This window comes from Gopherus evgoodei, chromosome 7, assembly GCF_007399415.2.
Source record: "Gopherus evgoodei ecotype Sinaloan lineage chromosome 7, rGopEvg1_v1.p, whole genome shotgun sequence".
NCBI classification, from domain to species: Eukaryota; Metazoa; Chordata; order Testudines; family Testudinidae; genus Gopherus; species Gopherus evgoodei.
Genome location: NC_044328.1, coordinates 38,228,036 through 38,241,590, shown reverse-complemented (window position 1 = coordinate 38,241,590; position 13,555 = coordinate 38,228,036). Strand labels below are relative to the sequence as shown.

General features: G+C 40.0%; 1 protein-coding gene across 5 annotated transcripts in view; it reads left to right on the top strand.

Annotated features, from left to right (window-relative positions):
- PCDH15 (protocadherin related 15) overlaps positions 1 to 13,555 on the top strand; it is a 1,497,017-nt gene that overhangs the window by 1,370,148 nt on the left and 113,314 nt on the right. For all 5 annotated transcript variants that reach the window (XM_030569599.1, XM_030569597.1, XM_030569596.1 and 2 more), the window contains one exon: positions 12,006 to 12,133. In XM_030569599.1, the coding sequence (XP_030425459.1) occupies positions 12,006 to 12,133 (128 nt within the window). The remainder of the gene's footprint in view (positions 1 to 12,005; positions 12,134 to 13,555) is intronic.

Genomic DNA, 13,555 nt, shown 5'->3' with positions numbered 1-13,555 from the left:
TGGGGCAGGGTCTTTTTATTATGTGTTTGTACAATGTTTAGCACAGTGGAACCCTGATCCTTGACTTGGGCCACTGCAGTACAAATAAATAAGAATAATTAATAGCTTCCTTATGGAGTTCTGTGAATTCTCCCTTATTGTTAGGGAGAAAGAGGTAATGGCAGCTATGCAAAAACTATGTATGAGGGAATGTGCTGCACCTTGAAGATGACAGTCTATAAATCCCTCACAAGATAGGGAACCTCATCCAAAAAAAAAAAAGTTGAGAACCAATTAGTTAAAGGCATACAGTAGTACATTTAGTTATTTCCTGATTTGAAATCACTCCTAGAAGAAGGGGTAAACTTATAATCTTTTACCTCTTTTGAATATGAACATTTAAAAGTTGGTTGCAGTATCTCAACATCAAGAGACCTTATACTGGGGAGAGCAGCAGTCAGAGCAACCAACTAAAATGAGACAGGGACAAAAAAATGATGATGTTGAGACACAGAAAGAAGAGGCATGTATGGAAAACTAGAGAGGGGAATAAAAAAGAGAGATTGCTGTGTAAGGATGGAAGGCCAAAGAAAAATTGAGAGAATTAAGGAGATGAAGGAGACAAGGGTGATATATCTCCAAATTAAACTGTCCCAGTTTTAAAAATCAAAGTATTTGTATGTCTGTCTCTTCCCCAATATGTGACTAATTTGTCCTCTACTGAGGCAACACTGGTATTTATGTCATTTTGCTAAGGAGAGGCTAACAACAGAGACAGAACTTATGGCTTCACCTTATAATATCATTTATTGTTGTGGATTACGAGGACATTATGAATTCCACAGAGTACAGAGGTAGGCTGAGGGATTGGTCTAATTTCTTCCAGTAATCACAGTTTCTAGCATTTGACATTAGGATTTTTTTTCCAATTCAGTTCACATGACCCTTTGAGTCATGCTGAAGACCTGCTTACTGTCCAGTTGCTGACAATAGTTGTTGTTCTTTATCTTATCTTGAGCTATCATTACTGTACAGGTGGTGCCCAAGTTTAACAATCCTCTGTGGCTGATTCAGTGGAGGTAGCCTTAAGGCTGTTCAGGTGTCTATCTTAAAATGGTCATGGATGCAAACAGATGGTTTTAAAAATAAGACTTTCATGGACAGAGGTGTTACAGTTGGCAGACAATACCTAGTGGAAGTTTTATCCTCATTAAATGTTACTTTTGATATGTCCGATCACTCCTGTTTTGTCAACTGTTGACAACTACCTACAGTATTTTTAGCTGTAGGTTGGTATTATACAGAATGTATTCTAACATTGCTTCTCAGCACAGGTGGATGCCCTAACCACCAGGCTATCAAGTGAGCCTGACTTTTTCTAGCCCAATGACTATTCAAGTAAAAGTGGAGAGTGACAAAACACCAGCAGTAAGTGTTGGTAGAGGGACATCTAAACTTGAGAGACTCACTGAAACAGTAACGATAATGCTTTGGGTGGGAGAGGGGAAGAGACAGACATACTTTCTTAGGAGGGGACTTCTGCTTTACTGTGGACCTGCTGAGATCAGGGAAAACTGGCTGAGCTGGAAAGACTCTATGTTTTGAAAGAGAAGTCATGAGCTTCAGGGGAAAGATCTCTTCGGTATTCAGGGACTTTGACCAAGTCCAAAAAATTCTCCAGATTGGCGAGGAGTCCGAGGCCATGAAGTGCATATAGGTTCCTTTATTTTGTATAGACTCTGTGTTTCTCATGGTATTAAATAAGAATAAAGAGTTTTAGAATTCTGTGCAAAGTTGGCTCATGCTTCTGTTGGGATTCTGGGGAATGTACAAGAGCTGCTGGGAAGGCTTAGGGACGATGGCACTAGTCCTAGGCAATTGGACTGAAGGATCCCCATTGCCAAGGGAGTGTCAAACATGAGTCTGCATCTGAACATGTGCCTCAAGGCCCAAAGCCAGGAACAGTGCCTAAACTGTGCCACCTCCAGCAAGTTAAGTGCATGTGGAATTCAGAAGCTGGATCCCTCCCAGCAGTGTGGTGAGTGATTAACTAGGTGACAGGTGCCTAAAGAGGAGTTAGCGACCTGAGTCCCTGTGTGATTCTAGCTCATAGCAATTTGCATCAAAATGCCCTTGGAATATGCTCTGTTAATTTTTATTTGGGTTTGCCAAATCTGTTAATACAAAGATTGAGCTCAGTTGTAGATATTTGTTTAACTTGCCAAAGCACAAAGTCCTCTTGTAAGATTATTAAAATCACAATAAAGCAAACTATTATTGATGTCCAATTACAGTTCTCGTTCAGTTTGATTAAAAAGAAGAGCCTGCTGTTATTCGCTTCAGAGATGAAAATATATTCTTAACCAAATTCTAGACTTCCAGTGTTGGAATTACTATTGTGTGAGGGACATAGAGTATTGTAAAAGAAAAACATAATATAATCACTAGTAAAAGCATGTTGTAAAAAGGGTCTTCTAATGCACAAGTCATAACTTAATAACAATGCTCAGTAAACACTTTAACATCACTTCGTTCAAATTCATTTTCCTTGTCAATCAAGATGCTGCAGTGTTAGTACTGACCAAACACATTTGCAGCATTTAGATAGCATTTTAATGTGGATCAGCATGGTAAATCAGAATTTATTGGAAGCATGTTGGTCACTAGGGGGGCAAAAGGTTCATGAAAATGTCAGAAAACAGGCTCAAAAAGAGAGCACAAATGGGTGGCTATTCTAGGATGACCAGACAGCAAATGTGAAAAATTGGGATGGAGTGGGGGAGTATTGGGAGCCTATATAAGAAAAAGACCCCAAAATCGGGACTCTTACTATAAAAACGGGACATCTGGTCCCTCTAGGCTATTCCCATCAAAAGTCAGGGAAATTTTATGGAGTTAGTATAATCTTTTCATATGGGCCTTTTGGAGTATTCTGAGAGACTATTATGCAAATACAGCCATTCAGACTTTTAAACGTATATTAAAAATTCTGTTTAATCACTCCGTTCCATTGTAACATATTTAAAGGGAAAAGTTATTTATCTGACATATCATGATGTCTCCCTTTTAGGTGTGCATGGTTGTGTCCTAATGACAATTTCCTTTTACCATACATTTTACCAACATCTACATGTCTTTCTGCAGAACTTCTTTAAACCAGAAGCATTAATCATGCCCTTCTAAACTGTCACGTTTCACAGTGGGAAAGGAGAAGTGTGCACACCTGTAATTGTTTTCTGTTGCATTATATATTTCTAGTTTGATGGGGGGGTTGACAAAACACATATTATGAATAAATGTACTCTAGCAGAGTTTACCTTTTTCTTGTTTTGGAGATACTATAATCAAAGGACTTTCTATACTGAAAAAAAGTACTTGCTTTTTCAAACAATAAAGTAACAGTATACAGGTACCAGAGCCTGCCCCAGGACAATTGAGAATTTAGAAATCAGTGCAGGTAGGGGAGGTAAGTATGGCTCCAGATCACCTCTTCAAGCTGTTTGGAGGCTGAACCAGCTCCATCAAGCTTTTAGTTGCCACCCAGGAAGAATCACTGCAGTTTAGCATGCTCTGACCGGCTGTTCTACTACAAAAATTCAGGGAGGAGGAAACTTCTTAATTAGAACTGGTTATGCCAACTTTATGCCATACAGTGATTCACCTACATCAACGGAATTTTCAGTTGTCCCTTAGAACAGCTTTCTAGATCCTTTTCACTGCCTGAACAACTCCAAGAAATGGAATGGGGCTGAAGATCTGGCCCATGAACTTGATAAGGAGCTTGCTTTATCTGAGTCAATGCATATACACCCTTACCCCGATATAACGTGACCCGATATAACACGAACTCAGATATAACGTGGTAAAGCAGTACTCTGGGGCGGGGGTGGGGCTGCGCACTCTGGCCAATCAAAGCAAGTTCAATATAATGCGGTTTCACCTATAACACGGTAAGATTTTTTGGCTGCCAAGGACAGCGTTATATTGGGGTAGAGGTGTATTTGGCACTTTTGAATTGAAAATGAATTATGAGCCACTGCATTCATTTTGCATGAACAATCACAGTTATATGTTGTTTGCCTTCCCAGAAAATTATCTCTTTCTCAGTCCTTTGTCTTCTCCCATTTTGTGCAACAGCTCTTTGCAGTACACTTCACTGAGAGGACATCTATGTTCCTATATTTAAGACTGAGTGTGGGGTTAGGTTCTAAAAGCTCCTGTTGTCACCTGGGAGGCTGAAGGACCTTGATGTCTTTTGAGGCAATCTGTGTGAAAACCCCACAATCCACTATTTTTCTTTAAAATAAGATTATTAAAAATAGAAACTCAGATTAAAAAAAACCAATTGCATAACATATTTCCTCTGAATACGTAGCCAAAGCCCAGATAGGTAGGTTCCCCTTAGCTTAGTTTCCTGTCTTCAAGGCAGTTATCAGCTGAAAAGAATTTAGTTCTCTGACTTACCCTTGAACAGTGTGGCAACTTCATGCTGTTTTGTCCAGAGACCAATGTTTCCCTTCCTTAACTGACCAGCTTATTAAGTCCTTTGATCCAGGGCAGTATCCCGCTGTTTTACAAAACAGTTCTCTGAAGGTAAACACAGAATTCGGGTAGTGAAGCTGTGTTCCTCACAGTTCAGGAGATGATCCACTGAGGAGAAAATGACCCTTTAACAGTGATTAATAGCTGTCCTTCAAATTCCTTACTACTACTTAACTGTATTCTAGTATAGCCTCACACAGATCTTTTTGTCTAACTGGACACAGTTTATCCAGGTCTCCGTTTAAAACCTTGTCTCAATTTCCCCTTCAGAAGAAATAAATAAGTAGTTAGACTCTATTCACATGTTACGTTATTCAGAATAAGCACTTCAGTTTTAATTATCAAACTCGTATCTCATGCGTATCCAGCAAAATAATGTATATGGAAAGATGGATTCCAAACCTAGAGTCATTAAGAATAAAGTTATTACTGAAGCATTACACCTAGTGGAGCATGAAAGATTTGCTTTCAAAAGAGGGCAGAAAATATTGTACCTTATAAGTGTTTTAACTACAAGAGTATATTCTAGTTTGGGTACTGTATTCTAGTACATATTATACTATGGACCAGACAGTACTTGGTTCTTCATTGGTGTGCAAGAGCAGAGAGGCAACAAAGTGTCTTCCCCTGCCTTATGTCGCTATGCAAACCTCAGACACAAGCCCATTCTTTGCTTTTTGAGCATAGGTACAGGAAGAATCTGATGCTGTAATTAGACTCACCATAGGGTCAGGGCTATGGTGGTGCCATGGTTCCCCACCTCCCTTTATACCAGCCCCCGCACAGTTGAGCTACTCCGGGAGGAAAATGCACACCATGCATTCTCATAATAAGAGTTGAGGAATTCTCACATCCAGTGCAGGCTATTGCTGAACAGCCACAGTATAGATTTGTATGCAGTGAATACTACTGATGAGGACTTTTAAGGTGTGCTGCTTTAGGCTGTCTCTATTTTAGGATGAAAGAATGTGTGTAGTTTGGTTGGTAGTCCTTTTGTTGCACTCAGCTGATAAAAAGGAAGAGTTAAATAATAAGCAATTCACAGATGCTGTGTTTTCCCAAGTCTGTCAGAGCCAATGAAATATAAGCTGTGCATAAAAATGAGGCAATGAGCTGAAATGAAGGTGTTAGTGAAAACATAAAGCTGCAGCAACAATATGTACGTATACAATATTTAATTATTGAATAATGTTGAGGTTCTAAATAGCTGGAATTAGCAGACACACTAATAAAAGCACTTTGCTTTTATATAGTGACCTTTATTTGATGTTTTCAGAGCACTTTGCTGATGTTGAGTACATCAAATTCATGCTGCTCAGAGAACTAAAAAATAAGTTTTCTAGTAAAATACAGACCAAACTGTTCCAAATCATGGGTTGATTTATATGTGAATGGCAAGCTTTAGGGAAAAGATTTGTTCATTTGTATTACAAATAACTCATAGGTTGCAGTGCTGCCGTATTACTAGCAATGAGCTTGACACAATTAGAGTTTTCTCTACAGCAGTAGTCTACCAGTGCCAGCCATTGATTTAACTGTTTATACTCAGTAGGTCAAGGTCACTTACACACATTACCTATAATCTTGCTTAAATCTTTCTTCCCTGAGGGGGAAATGCAATGAAGACACGGCCTGAGAATCTCATTATTTTGACAGGGCTGCAGTTTCTGAGTAAACTACAGTAGGTAATACAGCAAAGAATCCTGTAGCATCTTATAGACAAACAGACGTTTTGGAGCATGAGCTTTCGTGGGTGAATACCCGCTTCGTCAGATGCATGTAGTGGAAATTTCCAGGGGCAGGTATATATATGCAGGCAAGCTAGAGATAATGAGGTAGTTCAATCAGGGAAGATGAGGCCCTCTTCTAGCAGTTGAGGTGTGAAAACCAAGGGAGGATAAACTGGTTTTTTAATTGGCAAGCCATTCACAGTCTTTGTTTAATCCTGAGCTGATGGTGTCAAATTTGCAGATGAACTGAAGCTCAGCAAATTTTCTTTAAAGTCTGGTCCTGAAGTTTTTTTGTTGCAGGATGGCCACCGTAAGATCTGCTATTGTGTGGCCAGGGAGATTGAAGTGTTCTTCTACAGCTTTTTGTATATTGCCATTTCTAATATCTGATTTGTGTCCATTTATCTTTTTCTGTAGAGACTGTTCAGTTTAGCCGATGTACGTAGCAGAGGGGCATTGCTGGCATGTGATGGCGTATATTACATTGGTGGACGTGCAGGTGAATGAACCGGTGATGGTGTGGCTGATCTGGTTAGGTCCTGTAATGGTGTCGCTGGTGTAGATATGTGGGCAGAGTTGGCATCGAGGTTTGTTGCATGGATTGGTTCCTGAGTTAGAGTTACTATGGTGCGGTGTGCAGTTACTGGTGAGAATATGCTTCAGGTTGGCAGGTTGTCTGTGGGTGAGGACTGGCCTGCTACCCGAGGACCTTGTAAGTGTGGGATTGTTGTCCAGGATGGGTTGTAGATCCCTGATGATGCATTGGAGCAGTTTTAGCTGGGGATTATATGTGATGGCTATGGAGTCCTGTTATTTCTTTCTTGGGTTTGTCTTGCAGTAGGAGGCTTCTGGGTACACGTCTGGCTCTGTTGATCTGTTCCCTTATTTCCTCGTGCGGGTATTGTAGTTTTGAGAATGCTTGGTGGAGATTTTGTAGGGTGTTGGTCTCTGTCTGAGGGGTTAGAACAAATGTGGTTGTACCTCAGTGCTTGGCTGTAGACAATGGATCGTGTGGTGTGCCTGGGGTGGAAGCTGGAGGCATGAAGGTAGACATAGTGGTCGGCAGGTTTTCGGTATAGGGTGGTGTTAATGTGACCATCACTTATTTGCACCGTTGTGTCAAGGAAGTGGACTCTGTGTAGACTGGTCCAGGCTGAGGTTGATGGTGGGGTGGAAGCTGTTGAAATCGTGGTGGAATTTTTCCAGAGTCTCCTTCCCATGGGTCCAGATGATGAAGATGTCATCAATGTAGCATAGGCAGAGAAGGGCCATAAGTGGACGAGAGCTGAGGAAGCATTGTTCCAGGTCGCCATAAAAATGTTGGCATATTGCGGGTGCCCATAGCAGTGCCACTGATCTGGAGATATATATTGTCATCAGATTTGAAACAGTTGTGTATGAGGATAAAGGCACAGAGCTCAGCAACCAGTTGTGCTGTGGCATCATCTGGGATACTGTTCCTGACAGCTTGTGTTCCATCTGTTTGTGGAATGTCTGTGTAGAGAGCCTCTACATCCATGGTGGCTAGGATGGTGTTTTCTGGAAGGTCACCAATGCATTGTAGTTTCCTCAGGAAATCAATGGTGTCACAGACATAGCTGGGAGTGCTGGTGGCATAGGGTCTGAGTAGAGAGTCCACATATCCAGACACTCCTTCAGTGAGAGTGCCAATGCCCGAGATGATGGGGCATCCAGGTTTTCCGGGTTTGTGGATCTTGGGTAGAAGATAGAATAACCCTGTTCAGGGCTCTAAGAGTATGTTGATTTGTTCCGGTGCTAGTGTAGGGAGTGTCCTGAGTAGATGGTGCAGTTTCTTAGTGTATTCCTCAGTGGGATCTGAGGGAAGTGGCCTGTAGAATTTGGAATTGTAGAGTTGTCTGGCGGTCTCCTTTTGGTAGTAAGACCTGTTCATGATGACAACAGCACCTCCTTTATCAGCCTCTTTGATGATAATCTCAGGGTGATTTCTGAGGCTGTGGATGGCATTGCATTCTAAACGACTTAGGTTATGAGGCAAGCAATGTTGTTTTTCCACAATTTCTGCCTGTGCATGTTGGCGGAAGCATTCTATGTATAGGTCCAGACTATCATTTCGACCCTCAGGAGGAGTCCATGTGGAGTTCTTCTTCTTGTGCTGTTGGTGGGAGGGTACCTGTGTATCAGTGTGCTGTTCAGTGTTATCCTGAAAGTTTTCTTTGAGTCGGAGATGGCGAAAGTAGGCTTCCAGATCGCCGCAGAACTGTATCATGTTGGTGGGGGTGGCAGGGCAGAAAGAGAGTCTCCGAGATAGGACAGACTTTTCTTCTGGACTGAGTGTGTGGTTGGATAGATTGATGATATTGCTGGGTGGGTTAGGGGTATGACGGTTGTGGCCCCATGTGGCAGGTAGGAGTTTAGACAGCTTGCAGTCCTTTTTCCTTTGTAGAGAGGTGAAGTGAGTAATGCAGATCTCCTGTCTTATTTTAGTGAAGTCTGTTTGTATGGAAGTTTGGTTATTTATGAGAGTCTCCAGGTTGGAGAGCTCTTTTTTGATGTTTTCCTGTTTGCTGTATAGGATGCTGATCAGGTGGTTCCTCAGTTTCTTTGATAAGAGTATGGCATAATCTCCCACTGTGGTCTGTGTAGTATGTAGAAACCAGTGGATTTTTTATCTTTAGTACATTTGGTATGATGTCCATCCATTTGCATTTGGAAAGGAAGATGATATCTGTCTGTATTTGTGCAAGTTTCTTCATGAGGTTGATGGATTTCCACTCCATATGGCTAAATGCAGTGCCTTGCATGGTGTCAAGTATCAGAGGGGTAGCCATGTTAGTCTGGATCTGTAAAAGCAGCAAAGAGTCCTGTGGCACCTTATAGACTAACAGAAGTTTTGGAGCATGAGCTTTCGTGGGTGAATACTGACTTTGTCAGATGCATGTAGTGGAAATTTCCAGGGGCAGGTATATATATGCAAGCAAGAAGCAGGCTGAAGATAACAAGGTTAGTTCAATCAGGGAGGATGAGACCCTCTTCTAGCAGTTGAGGTGTGAAAGCCAAGGGAGGAAAAACTGGTTTTGTAGTTGTCAAGCCATTCACAGGACCTAACCAGATCGGCCACACCATCACTGGTTCATTCACCTGCACGTCCACCAATGTAATATACGCCATCATATGCCAGCAATGCCTCTCTGCTACGTACATCGGCCAAACTGGACAGTCTCTACAGAAAAGGATAAATGGACACAAATCAGATATTAGGAATGGCAGTATACAAAAATCTGTAGGAGAACACTTCAACCTCTCTGGCCACATAATAGCAGATCTGAAGGTGGCCATCCTGCAGCAAAAAAACTTCAGGACCAGACTTCAAAGAAAAACTGCTGAGCTTCAGTTCACCTGCAAATTTGACACCATCAGCTCAGATTAAACAAAGACTGTGAATGGCTTACCAACTACAAAACCAGTTTCTTCTCTCTTGGTTTTCACACCTTAACTGCTAGAAGAGGGCCTCATCCTCCCTGATTGAACTAACCTCATTATCTCTAGCCTGCTTCTTGCCTGCATATATATACCTGCCCCTGGAAATTTCCACTACATGCATCAGACACGAAAGCTCATGCTCCAAAATTTCTGTTAGTCTATAAGGTGCCACAGGATTCTTTGCAGATTTAGATCAGATATCTTTCATTGCTGTATGTGGTGCTGTTGTAGCCATGTTGGTCCCAGGATATTACAGAGACAAGGCGGGTGAGGTAATATCTTTTATTGTCTCGCTAACCAATAGAAGCTGGCCCAGTAAAAGATATTATTTCATCCACCTGCTCTAGACACTGTTCCTACATATAACAAAGTTACCTCTCAAAGTATAGCTCCTTTTTTTTAATACATAGAAAGGCAATAGCTTGTTATGAAGCAATTTTCCCATGGAATGACAGCACCTACAGCTTGTTCATTTTTATCTGTACAGATCAATGTGGAAAGGGAATAACTGATTATTCTGTTGCCAGAATGCCATTTCCTCATACGTTTAAATCTACTATACTTTGAACATTTTTCTCCGACTTCAGTTGTTTTTATGAAGTTTTCATGTTTCTAATGTCTAGGCCTTCAGTTAAACATATCATCTCTAGTGCCTTTGCCAAAGCAGGAAGTGGTCTATTTTCTATTAAAGACACTACTGCACTTTTTTCAATATGCCATTGTGTTTAAACCAGATTGACAAAGCAACTGCTATGAAGTAAGCTTGCTGCACAACTTTCAAAATAATCACTGATTACTACCAAGTAGGAGAATCAACTGAAATGAAGTAATTTGTCAATGGAAAATGCAGTCTTTCTTAACAAACTGGCTATTAGCATTTTTAACAGTAAAAGCAGCAAAGAATCCTGTGGCACCTTATAGACTAACAGACGTTTTGGAGCATGAGCTCCAAATTTTTAACAGTGATTCCTTTCTGGATTATGGAGTATGAAAAGAGACAAAATTACATTACATTTGCCATGTATATCACTGCACAAGTTCATGTTTGCTCCAGATGGGCTGGTACATTTTGCCAGAAGGTTTTTGTTTTTCTTGTGGAGAAAGGAAATTATTTGTGGTCATTATTGTTCATTGTGGTAACTGAGATTAGTTTGATAAAACATAATTTAAGGGCTAATCCTGCACCCAGATGTGCCAGAAGGGAGCATAGGGACCTTGGTTCAACATGTAAGCAGCCAGGTGGACTACATCCTTGATACACAAGTATGCACTTGTGCACTCACTCACCTGACACAATAAATTAAATAGTCATTGAGAATTCTTAGCAACTTGCAGGAGCAAGTTCATCAGCTCTTTATGCTGTATGTCAGCAAGCAGGTGTATCAGAAGAAGTATAAAGAGCACCCCACAGTATATTGCATTGGCCTGCAATATAGAATGCTGCTATGAGCTGGCAGAATTCATTAGGTAGAAAATGCTCCTGCCAGCCCTGTTGCACATACTCCTTGTGCTGGTTTGCTGGCCCGACATCAGAATTCAGTAATAAGTGTTTAGTGACTAATAATTAAAATTTTAAAAGAAAGTTGTGTGCATTAGAAAAACAGTTGATGATATTTATAATCAAGGCTTGACAACTAGTGTACATAATATATTTTTGCTAAACCTCAACAAATGTGTTTATTATTCCTTTAACAAACAACTACTCTGTAATGTATATTTTAGTACTATTAAAGGGACCATGTGAATAGTTGATAAGGGAGCATATTTCAGCTCCAGGCTTCCGAAACTATATCATAAGTAGGGTGATCAGACAGCATGTGTGAAAAATTGGAACAGGGGGTGGAGGTAATAAGAGCCTATATAAGAAAAAGCCCCAAATATCGAGATTGTCCCTATAAAATCAGGACATCTGGTCACCCTAATCATAAGTAGTGATAAAATGCTGAATTTTAAAATAATGCAAAATACCATAACTGTATCTTTTTAAAAAATGTATGTAATGGCCCTGATTTATATCTAAACTGTGCTTTTCTTACTCCCTATTTTCAGTATTAATTTAGTTTTGAGTAAGGAGGGGATCTGGCAGTTAAAATTTACCTTTTAATATGCAAGAATAACATAAAACCTAACTGTGCAATTATCTTACCTAGGGTTTTGTTGTTGTTTTTTACAATTTTATCAATGTATTTGTTTCAGTTGTTTCAATGTATTCTATTCTTTAATAGTAGAGTATGAGCCATTCGAAATTTATTCTCCAAAGACCCACATGTATTTCTTCTTTTTTTTTAAAAGGTAACACAGCCAAGGTGTTTATTGAAGTGCAGGATGAAAATGACCATGCTCCTGTCTTTACCAAAAAACTCTACATTGGAGGAGTGTCTGAAGATGCTAAAATGTTTTCTTCCTTGATGAAAGTTAAGGTGGGAGTCAAGCTATTTAAGTACAGTTCACAGGCAAAGAAAAAGTATTTACTCACTGGATTAAATTTCCACAGGAGGTTACAGTAGATGCATCTGCAAACTATTTGAGCTCCTGCTACATTAACAAAAATTCACACCTGACTTGTCCACATAAGCAAGTAAAATAGGTGCAGAATGGCTAATTATCTGTCTAAAACCCTGTTCATGCACACAGATTTGGAGTTTTGCAAGTATGTTGGCCCAATAATCCAGTATTTCCTGAAGCAAAACTCCCTTTAAGATTAATAGAGTTTTGCCTAAGTAAGGATACGGGATTAGCTTCTTTGTTTAGCTTTGGATATTTTTATTTAAAGATATGTAGCCATTATTTTTTGGAATATGTCAATATATGGCCATTTCCAACATGCCTTAATAGAGTTTCTACCTAAAAGCCTTCCAAAGTATTCTTCTGCAGCACGTTAATGCTTTGGTAATGAAATGACAGTCAGCCTCTGTTTCAGTTCAGGAAAGCAATTTCACATCTATTTGCTGTATGTCATAAATTTGGCTGTAGTTAAAACAAATTGTATAGGGTAAATATATATTTTTAATACATTCTATTTAGGAGAAAAATAACATTTTACTTAATAAATTAGCTTTAAACAAAGAATGTTAAAACTGGAAGTGTCTAGTTCCAATAAAATACTGTATGGCCATATTCTTTAGTGCTCTACAAGACTCTGTTTTCCAGGCCTGTTGAAGTTAGCTTTTCTCCCCTTTTCCTTCTGCATTTTGTATCACTTTAAACTGTTGTGGAAAAGCCTGAAAGTTGCTGATTCTAGTTTATTCACAAAAGGTCACAAAACTTGACCTTCCAGGATATTTCCCTTATCTTAACCTAGTGATTTGTTTCGAACATCAGAAATCTAATAGAGAATGACAGAAGCTTATTAAAGCTGTCCGTTATTTACCTCAGGGTAGTGTCCTTCATCAAGTTAGCTCAGAGATATTAAAAAAAAATACTGGAAGGCAAGTAAGCACTGAATATTAGGAAGGATCCCTTGGTCTTCGGATTTGCTTATCTTGCCTACTGGTGCATAATATTATTGCTTGTTTTATTTATTTTTCCCCTTTTGATCTCATTCAGATCCTCAGCCCCCAGGAGGCTGTTTCAGTGGCACACAGGAGCCTTAAATCTGTTCTAAGAGCGTAGCTGGGAGTTTTTCTAAATGGTGTAGAGGAATCCTTTCATTGCATCAAGCTGACATAACTTGCTCTATTCCACCCTTTCCTACCTTCCTTCCATCATAGGGGATGTGCTGGGGGCCACAGTGGGTGTGGACAAATTGTACTTCCCTCCAGTGATATCCAGTTACTATAATAGCTTTTAGGAGGCCATTGCGGGCTGCAATAAGTTAGCCCTGAGGGACAAACTTGCACCTG